Raw genomic sequence first — 18,387 nt, forward strand, 5'->3', positions numbered from 1 at the left:
CCGCTGCACCATAGTCAGGCACGCCCTGGCCACATAGGAGCCGCAAACTGAGGCCTGCAAACTTAAAGCAGCCGCCTCAAAGGACGACCTTAAGGCCGCCTCCAATCTTCTGTCTTGGGCGTCCTTTAGGGCCGTGCCACCTTCCACCGGCAACGCCGTTTTCTTAGTCACCGCAGTGATTAAAGAATCCACGGTAGGCCACAGATAGGCCTCACGTTCACTTTCAGGCAAAGGATAGAGGCGGGACATAGCCCTAGCCACTTTAAGGCTCGCTTCCGGGACATCCCACTGAGCCGAAATTAAGGTGTGCATAGCATCATGCACGTGGAAGGTTCTAGGCGGGCGCTTCGTCCCCAGCATAATGGCAGAACCAACAGGGGCTGAGGGAGAGACGTCCTCCGGAGAGGAAATCTTCAAAATGCCCATGGCCTGCACTAACAGGTTGGGCAAATCCTCTGAGCTAAAGAGCCGTGCTGCAGAGGGGTCATCCGCTCCATCCGAGCGGGGATCCGTCTCCTCCAAGGAATCCGCAAAGGACCGTTGGGAGAACTCAGAAACGCTGCCCTCATCTACATCGGAGGAGACAAAGTCCTCCAAGGCCTGGGAATCAACCCGAGGGCGTTTACCTCCGGGGGCCTCAGCCTCTTTACCAGACGAGGGAGCAGGGGCAGCGTTTTGCATAAGGAAGGCCTGATGCAGCAGCAAAACAAACTCGGGGGAGAAACCCCCCAGACTGTGCACTTCCGCAGCCTGGGCTACAGCCCTAGACGCACTCTCAACCGGCGCTCGCAAGAGCGGGGGAAAGACATGCTGCGCATCCAAAATGGCGTCCGGCGCGACACTCCGCGAAGGAGCCACGCGGGAAGAACGGCGCTTAAGTTTAGCCGCTTTTGTGCCGTCGCCCAAATTAAGGGCGTTCATGGCATTAACGTCTCCCACCTCAAGGGCGGCCCAAGAAGAAGCCGTCCGAGCCGCGTGGCCGGCCAAGATGGCGGAGGCGAGCAGCGGGGAATGGGCATTTATGGCGGGAAAAACCGCCACACCGGAGGAAGGACCGGGACACTCATCGGTCACGAAACTGTCACCCAACAAGGGCGAATCAGACTTTAAGACCCCCGCATCCCCTCTAGAAGCGCACAAGCGATCCGGGGAGCGACTCTTTGCGCCCTCGCCCTCCGACGCCATAGGCCACGTGGAGATCAATCGGGGAACCCCCTGCCCGCTATAAAAAGGTAAAAATTACCTGCTTTCCGCTCCGAGCTGTAACGACCTGGTGTCCCAGTGAGTAGCTGCAATAAACGTTTAAATAAACGTCGAAATAAACGCCTTTAAGGACGTTCAAAAAATTTTTTTTTTTTTTTAACGGAGCCAGCGGGAGGGGGGAGAAAAGGAGGGACCTGGCGCCACCAGGTTTGCACTTGCTCAAGAAGAGCCCTCAACCCCAGGCACTCAACAAAACCTAAAAATTAGGCTTGGAGTCCTAGCCAGAGCTGCTGCTGTGTGTGACCACCACCTGCTGAGATAGAGAACATACTGGGGAGTTTCCGGCAGCACATGACCACATATAGGGAGGCAAAAGTTTGCTCTCTATCTCCACCTGCTGGTAGATGGACACAACCCACCAGTCTAAGGATTGATCAGCATGATGATATGGAAGTTGAATTACAAGCCACTAGCGTAGGACTAGAGTGATTAAGCTAAATGCCAGTAACTGGTACTCAACCAGGAAAGACACACTGTGCCCACCCAGGAGACTTTCTGAATCTTCTTTCCTCTTTTCCTCCTTTCTTCTCTTTTTTCCTTCAGCACTGAAGCAGCTGAGTAGAGCAGGGGGGAGAGGGGGGAAGGGCAAGAGACCCAGAACCCCAGTCCAGGATTTGCACCAAAGATCACTGAAGATAAACACTGAAGTGCTGGAGATGCACATGCCACCCATCTACTCAGCACTATCTCCTACTGTCATATCCTCAATCTCTTACTTTCCACTGCAACTCTTCCTGATGACTTCAAACATGCCACAGATACACCATGCCTCAAGAAAACCGTCACTGGACCCTACCTGCCCTTCCAATTATCGCCCCTAACTCCCTCCTCCCTTTCCTATCCAAGATACTTGAAACTGCTGTTCACCACCATTGTCTTGACTTTCTTTCATCTCAAGCTATTCTTGATCCACTTCAATATGGCTTTCACCCTCTACACTCAACTGAAACAGTCCTTGCTAAAGTCTCCAATGACCTATTCTCGGCAAGATCCAAAGGTCTCTATTTTATCCTCATCCTTCTTGATCTTTTTGACACTGTTGATCATCACCTACTCCTTGCTACGTTGTCCTCACTTGGATTTCGGAGCTCTGTTCTTTCTTGGTTTTCTTCTTCTCTCCCCCATCGCATTTTTAGTGTATGGTCTGGTAGTTCCTCCTATCCCACTATCAGTTGGTGTACCTCAGGGCTCTGTTTTGGGACTTCATCTTTTCTCCATCTAGACTTCTTCCCTTGGTGCTCTGTGATCTCCTTCCATGGTTTTCAGTATCACCTTTACACTGATGACTCCCAGATCTACCTCTCTACACCAGAAACTTCAGCAGGAATCAAGGCCAAAGTCTGCCTGCCTGTCTCACACCGCTGCCTGGATGTCTCACCAACATCTGAAACTAAACATGGCCAAAAATGAGCTTATCACCTTTCCCTTAAACCCACCTGTCCTCTTCCCCCACTCTCTATCTCTGTGGATAACACTCTAATCCTCTCCGTCTCATCAACTCATAACCTTAGGGGTCATCTTTTGACTACTCTCTTTCTTTCTCTGCACATATCCAACAGACTGCTAAAATCTGTCATTTCTTTCTCTGTATCACCACCAAAATTTGTCCCTTCCTTTCTGAGCACACTATGAAAACCCTTATCCACACTCTTATCACCTCTCACTTAGACTACTGCAAATTGCTTCTCACAGGTCTCCCAAGCAACCATCTCTCTCCCCCCTTCAATCCGTTCAAAATTCTGCTGCACAACTATTCTGCCAGTCTCACAGGTCTCCCAAGCAACCATCTCTCTCCCCCCTTCAATCTGTTCAAAATTCTGCTGCACAACTATTCTGCCAGTCTCACAGGTCTCCCAAGCAACCATCTCTCTCCCCCCTTCAATCTGTTCAAAATTCTGCTGCACAACTATTCTGCCAGTGTCACTATGCTCATATTAGCCCTCTCCTCAAGTCACTTCATTGGCTCCCTATCCATTTCCGCATACAATGCAAACTCCTCTTTTTGACTTACAAATGCATTCACTCTGCAGCTCCTCAATACCTCTCCACTCTTCTCTCTCCCTACATTTCATCCCGGGAACTCTGTTCATTGGGTAAATCTATCATCTGTACCCTTCGCCTCCACTGCCAGACTCAGTTCCTTTTATCTTGCTGCACCTTACGCCTGGAATAGACTTCCTGAATCAGTACATCAAGCTCCAGCTCTGGCTGACTTCAAATCTAGGCTAAAAGTCCACCTTTTTGAGGCTGCTTTTAACTCCTATTCACTTGTTCAGTACCCATGTCTGTTTTATGATTCCCACCTTAAGTAATTCCCTTACCCCTTATCTGTCCTGTTTGTGTGACTTGATTAGATTGTAAGCTCTGTCGAGCAGGGGCTGTCTCTTACATATTCACTGTACAGTGCTGTGTACGTCTAGCAGTGCTATAGAAATGATAATTATTATTATTATTAGTAGTAGTATTTTAAGGGACTTTTTCTCTAGAATCCCTAGTCTAACCTGGCCCATTTCAATGTGTCTTTTCCCTGGTTTTTCTATTCCATGCCAAATTTGGCTCAATTCCATTAAGCTTTCTAGGCTACATCAGCAAAATTTCTAACATTTAGTTGGCCTACAAAGAATAGAAGTGCATTCAGCTGCCCCAGCTGAAGAAATTAAGTTACTGAACCTGGTATCTGCTGAGGTAGCCATCAAGTGCAGTGTAGGTAATGGTGTCCGGGGATCCTGAAGGCCAGTCTATCCTGTCCACAACCTTGGAGAACTCATCCAGTACCTGTGATACCAATGAACTACAAATGTTAAATGTAATGCAATGCCCCTAGCACATTCCCATGCAAGTGGTGACTACAAGCATGCTTCTACAGTACAAAATTAAGTGTGTTGAGGTCCTTTTTGGAAGAATAGCACTATATTTGGAGTTTAGGTCTAATAATTCACCTTTCAAACCTGAAAGCAAGATGAATCATTTCAGATACAATTGCTCTCTGCTTCAGAAGGCTGACAATCTAAGGACCTTATATACTACTGTGGGCTAACTTCCACTCAGGGTTAGTATTTGGGGGGGGGGGGGGGGGGGGTAGGGAGGAGGTGCAAACAAGGTAACCACCCTGAGCCTGCATGCTCAGGGTGGTTACCCTGAGGGTAATCTCAGCTGAAGGAGATACAGCCTGTGGTGGGCTTTGAGGCCCCCTCCCAAGTTTCTGCCCTGGGCCCCAGCATGTTAACACCAGTCCTACTTACATTAATGTGACTTATGTACAGTTAGTAAAATGGGCCCCACTAATAACATGCCTTGCTTTAAATGATGTACATTTGCCTTAATGCACAGTAATTAGACAAGGCCCCATTTCTATCTGAGGTAAACTAAAGGAGGTGACCTGCTTAAGGTCACAAGGGGTGTAGGTGGTTCTCTGTCCTCTGCTCTAACCACTAGGCCACTCCTCCAGTGTCTGTGATCTTGCTCTTTACACATAGGTGGGCTCTCATCCAGCACCAAAACCAGGATTGTATTTTTCTCTCCCTTCCCTCCTCAAGACTCAATCCTAGCGCTCTCCTCCTCCATCACTCACAGCTTCCCGACTTGTGCTCTGGAGCTGATGTCTTTCATCCCCTCCCACTCTGTCCTCAGCTGAATCCAAGGACCTGAATCAGACAGCTGCAGACTACTGTGGCTATACCTTTTCCAGTCTCTCTCCCTTCCTGACTGTCCCTACATGCTGCCTATTGACAGGGGATTGAGTAAAGAAGGGGAAGGGATGAGCCCAGGACAGGATGGGAGAGGGCAAGACTGAAGCACATACAACATACCTGAAAACAATTGCTCTACTCCCATTGTCAGGCCCTCCCTCCCTGTTTTCTCCATGGTGTCTGAAGAGGAGAGAGCAAAACAGAGGCACTGGCCTAGCAATACTCTGTCCAGAGTTTACCAGTGTTTTCCTGGAGACCTTGTCAATTAATACACATTTCCTTAGCCTCCAAGTCACTTCATGCCAAAGAATTCTAGGTATGGGTAGAATTAGTGAGTTTTTCTTCTGTCTTGAAATTAGAGCCAGTGTCTCTTTCTAACCTATGTCCACTCTGGAAACATCAGGTCTGAAACCCCACTGCCTGTCAAGTAACCACAGGTGGTAACAGTTTGCTTATGTACAAAAATAAAGCCCTGAATTGTGTTGTCCAATTCTCAGTTCATACCTTGTCCAGCAGGGTGAAGCAGACACGGGACGGGTACTCATTGTCTGCAATGACCACCCCGGCCAGCGAGTCATTCCGAACGTAAACATGGCACAGATATTCTGAGGGAAAGAGCAACACATGCGAGTTGGTTCATTCATTCTGTAAGTAGTTGAGCATAAGAGAGACAGGTAGCATTTTTATCACTCTCCTGCTGTAATGAACAGCTACTAAGTATCACAGAATATTCTTATTACCCTTAGATTAAATCAGCAGTGAAAGTAGTTTTCTTTGAATAAGTGCATGCTGCCATTTGCTTTAGAAGGGTAGAAAAGAAGGGTTATTGGTTTACCAATCTAGCATAAATGGGTTTGGACCAGTGAAGTCTTAAGGTATGACTGACTGTATACTGGGTCCTGCTTTTTTGTCTGCACAGGATGCGTAGAAACAACAAAGTATTAAATAATCTGTGAGCGAAGAATGCCAATGTACCTCCCCAACACAAGACAATCAAATGTCCAGAAGGTGAAGGGGAGAGGAGGTCTGGCTTAGTGAGAAGTGAAGATATATTTGGTAGTCCCCTCTGCTCATTTCTCTTCCAGCCATTTCTGTAGCATGGCCTGAATCCAGCAATGAATGTTACAGCTATGTTACAGCTGCAGAGGACATCAAGAGAGTTGTTCATTTTGAGTTCAGGAAAAAAGACAGTCCGAGCTCTAGAATGTACCACAGCTGGCACTAGTCCAATGCTAACTTTATGAATGGGTAGGTTCAGGAAATATTTCAAAGCTTCAATGCTTGGCAGTTTACGACTAGCCCATAGTTTTAACTCATCAACGGTCTTGGGAATGCCTGACATACAGAAATAAAAGCATGGCTGAAAACTGTTATATAATAGGAGTCTCTGCAAGTCAAACCAAAAATATATCAAACACAAGGTAAACAAGAATCTAGAAGCTCGCCATGTGAACTAACATCCTGTAAATCACAGAAATTAAAAGTTAATGTATATAAGAGAGGATGGCATTTTCTGATGGTGTTCTCTACATAAATGTGATAAGATGTAAAAGTGTCAATGTTTTCTCTTGGGGGCAATTTCTTCAAATGGGTTAGTGTTGTGCATGTGACAGGAATGAACCTCACTCCTAAGTCAGGCCATGTGGCGTATAATCTTAGGAACTCAAATTCACTGCTAGTGCTCGCTGTAAAACTTGCATCACCCCAAAGAGAATTTCTCTTTGAAGTTCATAAGATGTAACATCTACAGGCAACTTATCCAAGTGTGTTTAGAAATTCTTTTTGATGAAGCCTGAGACGCCCAAAACAATGGGAAATATTTTTGTATCTTTTTGCCTCATTTCCTTGGTACTTGAGGACCTTCTCTGTCAATGCAATTTACAGAGTAAACTGCTCTGGACCGACACCTCTATGATTAATGCCGTTCTGTATTTTCTCTTACCATTATATCCAATTTTCTTGCATTCAGCTTTTTATCTGTTGAGATGATGATCCAAGTGATCAAAACCTCTTCATTTTTCACAGTTCTCTAAGGGTCATTATCCCAATGCTTTTCTGTTACAGCGATGTTATAATGTTTACGATGTTTCCAATGAATGAGATGTCCACCTTGTTGTGCCTTTCTGAATAAAAATTCTGCCATCAGACCTTTGCAGCCAGCCACAAGATGAGTAACCATTAATGCTCTCTTACAGAATCTACAAATGTCTGTGGCATTTGTAGACTGTTTTTTTTTTTTGTAGATCGTTTTTTTCAATGTCCATGGGGGAAGGGGGCAGGAAAAAAGGGAGGGGAGAACATAAGAATAGCCATACCGGGGTCAGACCAATGGTCCATCTAGTCCAGTATCCTGCTTCCAACAGTGGCCAATTCAGGTCAAAAGTACCTGACAGAATCCCAAATAGCAGCAAGATTCATGCTACTGATCCCAGGGACAAGCAGTGGCTTTCCCCATGTCTATCTCAATAAATTATGGACTTTTCCTCCAGAAACTTATCCAAACCTGTTCATACTGCAATGTGAAAAGAGCTAAGTATGGTGTTAATTCTTAGAGGGCAGTAAAATAAAATAACAGTTATCAAATGTTTCCTCTAATATAACCACGATGCTCAGTTAAAGAGGCATTAATGTTTAAGGAATATATTGACAAGTATATTTGTGGTATGACCCGAAAGCACTTCTAAAAACGATGGAACTTCATAAAAGTATCAGCAAGAGGAGGGATTTTGGAAGTCTTTGTGATAAGTGAGGAAGGCTAGGCTGCGAGAGCTGGGGACCTAAAGGAATGTACACTCAATGTGTGCTAGATGTCGGCATGAAGTTAAGTAAACTGTCCGGATGACCAGCACATGGAATCATGGTTGGCTTAACTATTAGACAGGTTAAGGCAGTAAAAAGCAGCAGCAACTGAAGCACAAGAATCACCTGCACCTATTTTTATCCAACTAAAATTGATGGAAAGGTGAGGGAACCCACATGTAAATAGATGGCTACAACTGGAGCAGCACTATGTAGGGCCCAACCCCCTTTCATTCCTCCCATGGGTCCCTAAACAAGTTTGAGAGGAATGAAAAGCCCCTCCACAAAACAGGTGATGTGAATATAGGAGGCACTCAAGCCATTAAAGAGCTTGGTAAGGGAAGTACCACTGCTGACAATTCTATAAACTAGCACCAAGATTTAGGTGCCCCAATTCCATAATGCCTTACTTAGCCATGTGAGAGTCTTAAAGACACTTGTAGAATTAAAAAAAAAAAAAAAACCTCTTTAAAGTCTGTGTCGTTTCAACCCTGTCTCAGTCTGAACAGTTTGTTATACCGTTGTCAGTTATTTGCAGATGATGTCAGTGGGAACAGGATGAAAAAGATTCTATGTTTGATGATGTCTATAGGAACAGGTTGTATAGGATATTATGTTTTGTTTATGTCTGATTTTATATTTTATTGGAATCCACAACTGTAGATAAGGTGTAATATAAAAATGTTAAACAGAATGGCATCTGGGTGCCAAGATTCCATTATGTCTGCACTGATGTGCCTAAAGTTGTAACTGTCAACACCCAAGCATGGCCTAAAGCATTCTGTAAGTTATCTTGTGCAATATGCAAAGTACTATTTCAACACTATATTCCTGTGGAGTACAAAAAGTAAGAAAGGGAAAAAGCCTCAGCACCCCTACCTCCACCTGACAAACACTTACTAGGTAGAAAGGACTTAGGGTCAAATCTCTTCATCGGCATAAAACCCCCTTTAATACAAAATTTTGTTAAAACTCCACAGAATATTCAATTTAAAAAGAAGCCTCCCTTTTTCTAAATTTTTGAGATTCTGGAAGTTCTGTATGGAAACAACAGAGTTTAAGAACTAATCAAAAATGTTTAAATCTCGCTTGGGACATAGAGGTTATCCCAGGCAAGCGATACATGAGGCATACACACGTGCGCAATTTCTTAATCGAGATTTGCTTTTTGAGAAGAAGTGCAGACAAGATTCTGAGAATTGTATGACTTGTGCTCTGAAATACACATCTGGAATTGGTAAAGTTCTAAAGCTCCTTAAAAAAAAAATAAAAACATTGGAGTATTCTGTCTAACATTCCAGCTTTTACTGATATGCGACTTTGGAAATTTCAAATGAAAGCAAACCTATTTAAAAAAACTGGTCAGTCCGTCAGACATTTTGAGAACAAGTCAGAAAATTGTTTTTAAAGGACAATATTTAAAGTGTTTCCAATGTCAGCTTTGTTCTAACACATTTGAATTGGACACAGTTTACACATCCTCTTATGGGGGAAGAAATATTTTTTGAAATATAATACCACCTGTCTCTCAGACTATGGGCATGTTTACTAAGCCGTGTTACAATTTTTAACACGCATTAACCATGTGCACGGCTATAATATCCCTATAGGTGCCTACATGGTTAACGCGGGCACTAATTGTAGGCACGTTAAAAAAAGCTAACGTGCCTTAGTAAACAGGGCCCTTCATCTACTTGATTATTTGTCCCTGTTTAAAGATCTATGTAGGCGAGACTACTCTGTCTTTGCGTGTACATTTGATAGGAAACAAGAGCTGCCTTAAAAGACAAAGAAGAGAGGCACCTATTGTAGAACACTATTTAGAACATAGACATGCTTTTTCATCATTGCAGGTTTGTTTTATCGATCATGTACCAGAGGGATTCCATGATCGAGAAACCAAGTTAAACAGCCAAGGAGTGGAGTGAGCTTATGTTCCACAGGCCCTGACGAAGGTTGAGAAACTTTGGCCATTGTTGGCGGGGGAACAGAGATATATGGAGATACGAGTCGTCAGTATATCTCAAAAAGCTAAGTAAAATGCTTGTTTGGACTTTATATATAAAATAAATACATTTTGGGGAGGTTTTTTAGCCAATGATGACTGCGTGAACTCCCAGAATTGATCGGCTCTGTAGCCAAGTAGGAGTCAGTTCAGGCTTTTCCTCCCGTTTTTAGTAAAACTGACAGTAAAATTGATAAAAATCAATGACTTGATAAGATTGATTAAAAAATTGATACATACTCATCTGAAGAGGATTCTTTCGAAGTTGTATAAGATTTAAGTTATACTCGGTAGTCCCTTACACACATTTTTTTATAGAGGATCCTAAATATATATATATCAATGCCATAGTAAGGTGGAAATATTCATTTTTCAACAATTACAGGAAAAGATTAACTCCTTGTATCAGACTTTTATGGGTACTTACGAATAAGGCACAACATATGAAAAATCAGAACATCTGAACTCAAGGGCATGCCTCATAGAATCTGAGAAGCTGTATGTAACAAAGGAGCAATAAAAAGGGATTCTCTCTTAACCTCTATAGTATTTTAAAGGGAAAAGAGATAGTTAAGTAACTATAAGACAGCCTAGAAGCATGATCTAGGAGCTAGACTAGGGGGTAGGACGATGAAAGGAGATTACTAATCAGGCGTGTTGTACATCTTCGAGTCCAATTAAAGAAAACTTTAATAAAAAGTGCTAAACAGAAAACGCCAGGTGTGACTAAAAGTGCATTTCCAAACAGAATGAACATGTTCTTTTATATGTGGTGATACTGCCCAGTGATTGAAACCTATATAAAGAATGCCAATAAATATGAAAGAGGCAGAAGACAATCAACTAACTTTACAAAGTCTTTAGCTAGGAGATATAAAATCACAGCAGCATGGAAAAGAAAAGTACCACCAAGACAGATACAAGAGCTAAACAGAATTAAATATATATACATATATATATTTTATGGAAACACAATATTATGATATTAATGTGCAATATCTGAAGTCATTGGAAACCCTATAGGAACCCTAATGTTTGCAGAAGAGTTGTGATGATAGGAAATCAGTACCCCATTCTGTGAAGGTGTGGAGCAGGGTAACCCCAACAATAGTCTGTTAAGAGTGTAAAATTCAGGTGGGAACAGGAGATGGAAATATTGATGAAGGGATAAACAGGTTATATAAAGTTTGGCTAAGCACTGTGAAATGCTGTGTTAATGCATTCAAGAGCTCTAAGATACTGTTTACATAACATTCCACAGTAGAAATTACTTTTTTTTTTTTTTTAAGAGAAAGAATGAAAGAAAGACATAATATAAAAAGTGTCATAATTCTAGGTTGGTGAGCTCTTGGACTACAGTGGGGAATGTAGAGGCTTAGTGTCCCCGACAAACAGCAGGCGAGACACCCTGGGACAACCAAGGGAAACCCTAAGAGACAGGCTCAGCAGGAAGAGAACCTGTGGGTGGCTCTGAAAAAAGCCTTGGGGGGAGGTCTGACAGATCACTACCTGGAGATGGGAACACACTGAGCAGGAAAACCCACTGTGAAGGCAATTTGAGAGGATGCACAAACTCCTTAAATAGATCTCCAATCAGTGATGTCACCTCCGGGCACTCATACCGGCTTCTTGCCTCCGGCTCTTTAAATTTCCATGACTATGTGCGTACGCACCCTAGGTAGCTGACATCTGCTGGGACCGCATGAAGGGAGCAGTGTTCTAAGCTGGAGGAGTCCTCAGAGCAATGGCGGCTGTATGCTGATGGCCCGGCACCTCCGGAGACTGAAGCAGCAACAGGAACCGACCCCCAGAGCAGTGAGATGGGGTGTGGGGCCACGGCGCTGACCGTGACACAAAGATCACCAAATTTATCAAAAGTCAGTAGACCACTCAAAAGATGAAAACAGGAGGACAATTAAGAGTAGGCAAGGTTAATTTTTGTTAAAGAAGCCCTGTGGCACTAAATGTTAACCTGTAACGCCAAGCTCTTCTGGCTCCATAAATGTACCTACCTTTGAGCTGACAAGCTCAACATCGCCAACCTGTCCGCAAGCTATAAGGAATTTAGTCTATATGCATGCTTTTTCAGTCCTCAGAAGCTACACACTGATCTGGGTTTCAGAAAACAAAGTATTCAAATACTCTGTAAACTGAATGTATGCAAATATCTTATGACCATTCATTATGCATAGTCTTGAAGACCTGACCCAGTCATGGCTCAAATGCACTTGACTCCTCAGTAATTTTGGTAAGCACAGATTGTACTGGAATGCTAGATGAAATATCGAGGATGGAATAAGTTCTTATGTTACGGCTTAATGATAAAGTTGCTCGGTTCAATTAATATTTCGTATGCAAGGGGGGAGAAGCCAAGATGGCAATCTGACTGTTTGGGTTGTCTCTCAAATCGTCTGCTGTTTGCTTGCAAATCGTTGTTCTTCATGCCTCATACGAAGAGAAAGGGACTGTTGAAAGGCCAACTGCTGTTGGTCAGAACATCTTCCCCGATTCAGCAGTGGATAGATACACAATGGCAAGTTCACAAGCAGCTGGAGTGATTGAGCCCTTGCTGAGAGCCGAAGGAGGAGATTCGGCTCTCCGGGCAATTGAAACATCTTTGTCGCTTCCTGAACTTAATCCTCCTCCATGTCCTGCTTACGCTGGGAGAAATGCAGGGGCCCTGAATGACTGGGAAGTCGAAGAAATCAGGACTCCATTGGGCAGTACACAAACCCAGCGAGCAGGGAGAGAGAACAAGGAGCAATTAGCTCCCACGGAGATTAACCTCGAGGGTATTTGGAAGTCTTTACAAGATCTGACTAAAATGGTAACAAAAACAGCCCAAGACACGTCAGCAATTGTGAGTAAAGTTGATTTCTTAATCTTTGGAAAATACTAAGCAAGAATCTAAGAACCACATTATGCAAATTCAACAAGATATAAAAGAAATTAAAAGTACAGAGGAAGTACTGATAAAAGATAAAATTACCATTAACAGAAAAATTGAACAATTGGAAAACTTTAATAGACAATTAAACTTAAGAATCCTCAATTTTCATGTGGTGGAAGGTATAAATCAAATGGAACTATTTAGAAAATACCTAACAGATGTGTTAGCTTATCCAAATTCAGCTATTCCTCCGGTGAATAACATATATTATTTGCCATTGCGGCCATTAACTGGAACAGAATCTTCAAAAATGGAAAATATACCAACTGAACCATTGAATATATCAGCTTTATTAGAAAACTCTCTTTCTGACACTCAGCGAAGAACTTTAATTGTGTCTTTAGTATTTGAGTAAGATGTAAATTCGATTATAAAATTATACTTCAAAAACTCTCTAAAAAAATTTTGTGGACAAAGGATTTGGCTCTTCCATGACGTCATGAAATCAATGCAGGATAGAAGAAAGATTTTTGGCTCTGAGAGAAGAAACGAAAAATCTGGGAGCAACATTTTCTTCAGTATATCCATGTAAATGCCTGATAAAGTTCTTAGGGATAAAATATGTCTTTTTTGAACTGGATCAGCTTCAAGTATTTTTAGATAGTAAAAAGATTCCAGATAATCAAGAGGATTAGAGAATAAGATTTCTGATTAAGATTAAAAGTATGTGAACTGGCCAGGCCATTTTCCTTAAACTGGTGTTATTATGTAAATATCTCCTCATTTATAAAGCTTTCTTCCCCCCTTGTTTTTTTCTTCTTTTTATGGTCTAAGAAAGCGATTGACTGTGGCTAAAACATAGTCTTGCCTTTATTTCTTTTTATGTATTGTATTAGATAGACTACAGTCATCTCTGTATTACTGTTTGCAAGTGACCCTTGTAAAATGAAAGATTATAAATAAATAAAATATTTTGTATGCAATATAAATTTCGACTTATTCTCCCCATGGAATTATGACAGCAGGATCACCTCTTTTCAGGTGGTCAACAATCCAGCCAGCATGCTCAGCAGAGAACTTGGCAGTCACAGAACACAATCACTTGAGTTACACCGTTCTTTATTTTCCCTTCTGGATTTCTCTCACCTTGTTCTTTCACAGAAGCTCTGCTCCCTTTCTCTGAACGTTCCACTATTAGCTGACTTGTGAAAGTCATAAACTCTTGAATACTGCAAAGACAACATGTTATGGTTTAGTTCTTATGCCTTCTCAGATCAGCTTTTATTACACCAATCCTAGCCCAGCAGAAAAAAGTGCCCCACCAATCAGATTGCTGAACTGATTGAACAGCCTAGCTATTACTTCATGTACAAACTAGTGTGACCTCATGTATGTAAACAGTAACTGACCTTTCTATTGTACACGTGCGGAAAAATGCATATCCTTATAACACACTTAAGTGTATGATTTATAAAAAGCTTATCCCCTCTAAGCTGATACTCCTATTACTATCCTAGAACGGAAAACTGGCTTCCTGGTTCACAGCTAGCTGGGTTTCTTTTGTTTTTTTGGATGGTTTTGTTTTTTTTAGCTAAACCAGAAACAGCCTGACACATATTCATCATGGAGATAAGTTCAGGCTCTTATCCTACTCTGATTTCTAGACACCACCACAACCAAGAGCTTAAGGCAGCTTACCAACAAACTGGTTTATTTTTCACCAATATGCACCTTTTATCAGGAAGCAAATTTTCACTGGATCTTTTGCCTAGGACACCTACATAGAAGTTGGGAAACATCCCCCAATTATTTGACAAAAGGCTCTGCTGTAGAATAGATACAAGGGCATAAAACACACTTGTATTTACTGCACATATAGCAGGAGCAGCATCTTGCTGCAAAGGAAAGTGCCAATTACAAGAGTAAGTGCTACATTTCACAGAAATACAACAGAAGTCAATTAAGGAACTAAACAAAACAGCTCTTTCAATTTCTGAGGTTCTATTAGGTAACAGAGAAACACATCTGCCCCCTCAATCACTGAGACTCCAAGGCTGAATGAGCAGGTAGCTAACATTTATGAGTGTGCCAAGTAGGTATGAACACCAATAGGGCATTAAAAAAATATATATATATACATACATACACTCCTATTGTAAAATGGGAAATACATGTACTTTTTTTTGGCCCCAGACCACATCCCCTTTGAATTTACACATTCCACAATAATTCTACACATAAACCACTGCATTTTAAAATAGTTATTTACATGTGCAGGAAAATTTAACAGGTAAAATTGAAGTGCGAGGCTTCTTAACCCTTGAATTTAAGAGACCAGATTTCTTTCACATTTTATATTCTCCTTCAAAAGACATGTCTTCTGATCTCAAAGAGCTCATCTTATGCAACAGAGGGCAATTATACCACGTTGCTTTGCTGTGATGTTTTATAACACAGAAGTTATCTTAGTCTGATCACATCTGTCTTGCAGCACTCACTATGGCAAACCAAATCCATGTAGTTAACTGGTAAAAAAATCACTAAGATTTGCTATTTTCATAGCAAAGGGTCAAGGTTCCTCAGTTTTAGAAATATCCCAATACCTATGTCATTGCATTTAGAAAAATCTGTTTTCTATTAGTAAAAGATAAATGTCTTAAGAATTTCAACAAGAGTTAAAGGATACGCATCTAAAGAAAAACATGCGCATGCACACTTGCACATACACAGATCCACACCTTTACAAGATAACTGAATGATACTTTCATATCAGTTTTCTTGGCATTAAAAATGTCACCCTCTGTGTCATGGAGAGACAGTGACTCACACAGCCCTGGCCTAATGTGTCATGCTACAGCATTCATTAATAGAACGCTCTCTAAAATCATAAAGTGAAGCTTTGGGCTAGAACAGTGATGGCGAACCTATGCCCTCTCTGTTGGCACGTGCGCCGCCAGTCGCCTCAGCCCGTTCCAGCCCTCCCTCCCACCCACCCGGTGTCAAGCATTCCTTCCTCCCTCCCTCCCACCCGGCACCTCATTTCCTGTTAGGGCGGGACCAGAGTTTGAGAGACGGAAGGATGAAGCCGCGCTGAACCAGCAACATGCTTTTCACTGCTACTGCTGACGCCGCCTTAACTCGGACAAGGGAAGACTTTTAAATTTCGTGCTCTGAGGGAGGGATGGAGGTCGGGCGGGCTGGTGCCGGGTGGGAGGCCTGCTGCCGGGTGGGAGGCCTGGATGGGTGGCCTGCTGCTTGGGTGCGAGGGAGGCCTGGTGCTGGGTGGGTGGGAGGCTGGACATTTGTGGCTGGAGGGGAGAGGAGGGTTGCTGGACATGGATGGAGGGCAAGAAATGAAGAAGAAAGGAGGAAAGTAAAGAAATAAATGGAAAGGAAGCCCTGGAAACGGAGTTAAGAGAACAGATAGAGAGCAGCAGAATCAGCGACTAGGACCAATATGGATAGAAAAACAAAAATCACCAGACAACAAAGGTAGAAAAAATAATTTTATTTTCATTTTAGTGTTTCGAATATGTCCAATTTGAGAATTTACATCTGCTGTCTTATTTTGCACTGGGTATACTGGAGCTGTAACAACTTACAGAAATGATTTATAATGAAAGAAAATCATATTTTTTTCTCTCCTATACTAGTATAATATTTTCAATGATGTCTGTTTATACTACTACTACTACTTAACATTTCTAGAGTGCTACTAGGGTTACGCAGCGCTGTACAATTTAACAAAGAGAGACAGTCCCTGCTCAAAGAGCTTACAATCTAATAGACAAGTGAACGGTCAGTCCGATAGGGGCAGTCAAATTAGGGCAGTCTGGATTCACTGAACAGTAAGGGTTAGGTGCCGAACGCAGCATTGAAGAGGTGGGCTTTAAGCAAAGACTTGAAGACGGGCAGGGAGGGGGCTTGGCGTAAGGGTTCAGGAAGGTTGTTCCAAGCATAGGGTGAGGCGAGGCAGAATGAGCGGAGCCTGGAGTTGGCGGTGGTGGAGAAGGGTACTGAGAGGAGGGATTTATCCTGTGAACGGAGGTTACGGGCGGGAACGTAAGGGGAGATGAGGGTAGAAAGATAGTGAGGGGCAGCAGACTGAGTGCATTTGTAGGTAAGAAGGAGAAGCTTGAATTGAATGCGCCATGGCTGGTGTAAGGGGGTGTGGCTATCATAGGGGTGAAGTCATATGTGGTGACCCCATCCATAATGAGTACCGGCACTTCGCGATAAATAAATAGATTTTGGGTTGCTGTTTGGGCACTCGGTCTCTGAAAGGTTTGCCATCACTGGGCTAGAATATCAAGAAAAGAAATCTCAAAAAAAAAAAAAAAAAAAAAAAAAAAAAAAAGAGAAAACACCACACCACATGCAGGACCAGGTTTATAACAGGGCTCAGCTTTGGTGCTATGTTCTCATTTTTCCTGAAGCTTCCTGCATTATCCCTTATGCAAAGTGCCAAATGCACCACAATCTAAGAGCCTGGAGATCCATGAACTCACAGGCCAAGGATGCTATCGAATACAACAGGAATTGTCTGCCCAGCAATGATAACATAACACTTGTTTCCTTCTTTGGTCCAGTGTTATAAGGAGAGTCTCTTTAGGCTATACTGATGCTTTAAAACTCAACTGCAATCTTTGCTTTTGTTAAGAGAATCACAGAAATCAAAATACTGTAGGTATTAGAGAACATAGTTCCCATTCGGTTACATTTCCCTGTGAGCACTATAACCTATCACACAATATGGTAATTCATTGAGAAATGCACTGGAACATGTATTTATTGAAATGGTGTGTCTTAACTATTCAGGCCCCACAAGAGCATACAAATAGAGATATTTCTATTTGCAGATCTCATATACCAGTTCAGTAAACAAGTAGTGCAGAGTTTTGGATCATATTCACTGCTGTGTCTTATGTTCAGTTCTCAGCAGGTGTTCAGGTAGGGGGTAATCAACTGGTGCAATGAAGGACTGTATTACCGTCTGGACAGACAGAGAGGTTAGTTTGCTCAGAAAACATGTAAGACACGTCAGTGACTTGACTGGCAGTGCAGCTGAATATACACAGAAAAAGCTGTGTACAGAAGAGTAACAATTAACCAAAAGGATACTGGATAACTGAAAAGTTGGAAAAATAAACAATCATGTATTTCCTACACAGACATGGATGAATTTAGCTCAACAGCTAGGACATTCTCAATTTAAACCTTTACCTCATCAACAGTTGATTTGCTCCATAGTACAAATTCTTTCCCGTTTTGAAAAAAATCTATTGACAGAACCACTTGAAACTCAGAAGTCCTTGGTTCAGATTTCAAAGCTTTTCCAGAGTGTCCGTTTGATGACTGACATGACATTTCAGATAATCCATTTTCCATTCTCTCTACTTTTTGCCTGAACCCCACCCACTTCATTAACTTCTGCTTTCAAGCATATTCCACAGGCAACATTGCCTGTTTCCAAGGTATTAAAAAATGTCTCCGAGTCACATGTAAAGACCTAAAGTCAGGTTTGGCATATCAGTCTCAACTATATGATCTATCAACCATTTCTTTTTGAAACTTACACACTTTTTGTGAGAACACCAAATTGATCATCCTCAGGTTTGTGTTTTAACATTCTGAATAACACTGCTTGCAGGAAGCTGAAAGTGTTCTCCTCAAATGATCCAGGGGTCTATAATGAATTGCACAGGACAAGCACGATCTCCTTATCCTGGGATTCGCTGAAG

At 42.3% G+C, this 18,387-nt stretch overlaps 1 protein-coding gene across 4 annotated transcripts in view; it reads right to left on the minus strand.

Annotated features, from left to right (window-relative positions):
* LOC115469273 (synaptobrevin homolog YKT6-B) overlaps positions 1 to 18,387 on the minus strand; it is a 43,785-nt gene that overhangs the window by 12,464 nt on the left and 12,934 nt on the right. For all 4 annotated transcript variants that reach the window (XM_030201759.1, XM_030201757.1, XM_030201758.1 and 1 more), the window contains exons 3-5: positions 13,793 to 13,875; positions 5,457 to 5,557; positions 3,934 to 4,038 (exon numbers count right to left, since the gene is read on the minus strand). In XM_030201759.1, the coding sequence (XP_030057619.1) occupies positions 3,934 to 4,038; positions 5,457 to 5,557; positions 13,793 to 13,875 (289 nt within the window). The remainder of the gene's footprint in view (positions 1 to 3,933; positions 4,039 to 5,456; positions 5,558 to 13,792; positions 13,876 to 18,387) is intronic.

Source organism: Microcaecilia unicolor, chromosome 4, assembly GCF_901765095.1.
Source record: "Microcaecilia unicolor chromosome 4, aMicUni1.1, whole genome shotgun sequence".
Lineage (NCBI taxonomy): Eukaryota > Metazoa > Chordata > Amphibia > Gymnophiona > Siphonopidae > Microcaecilia > Microcaecilia unicolor.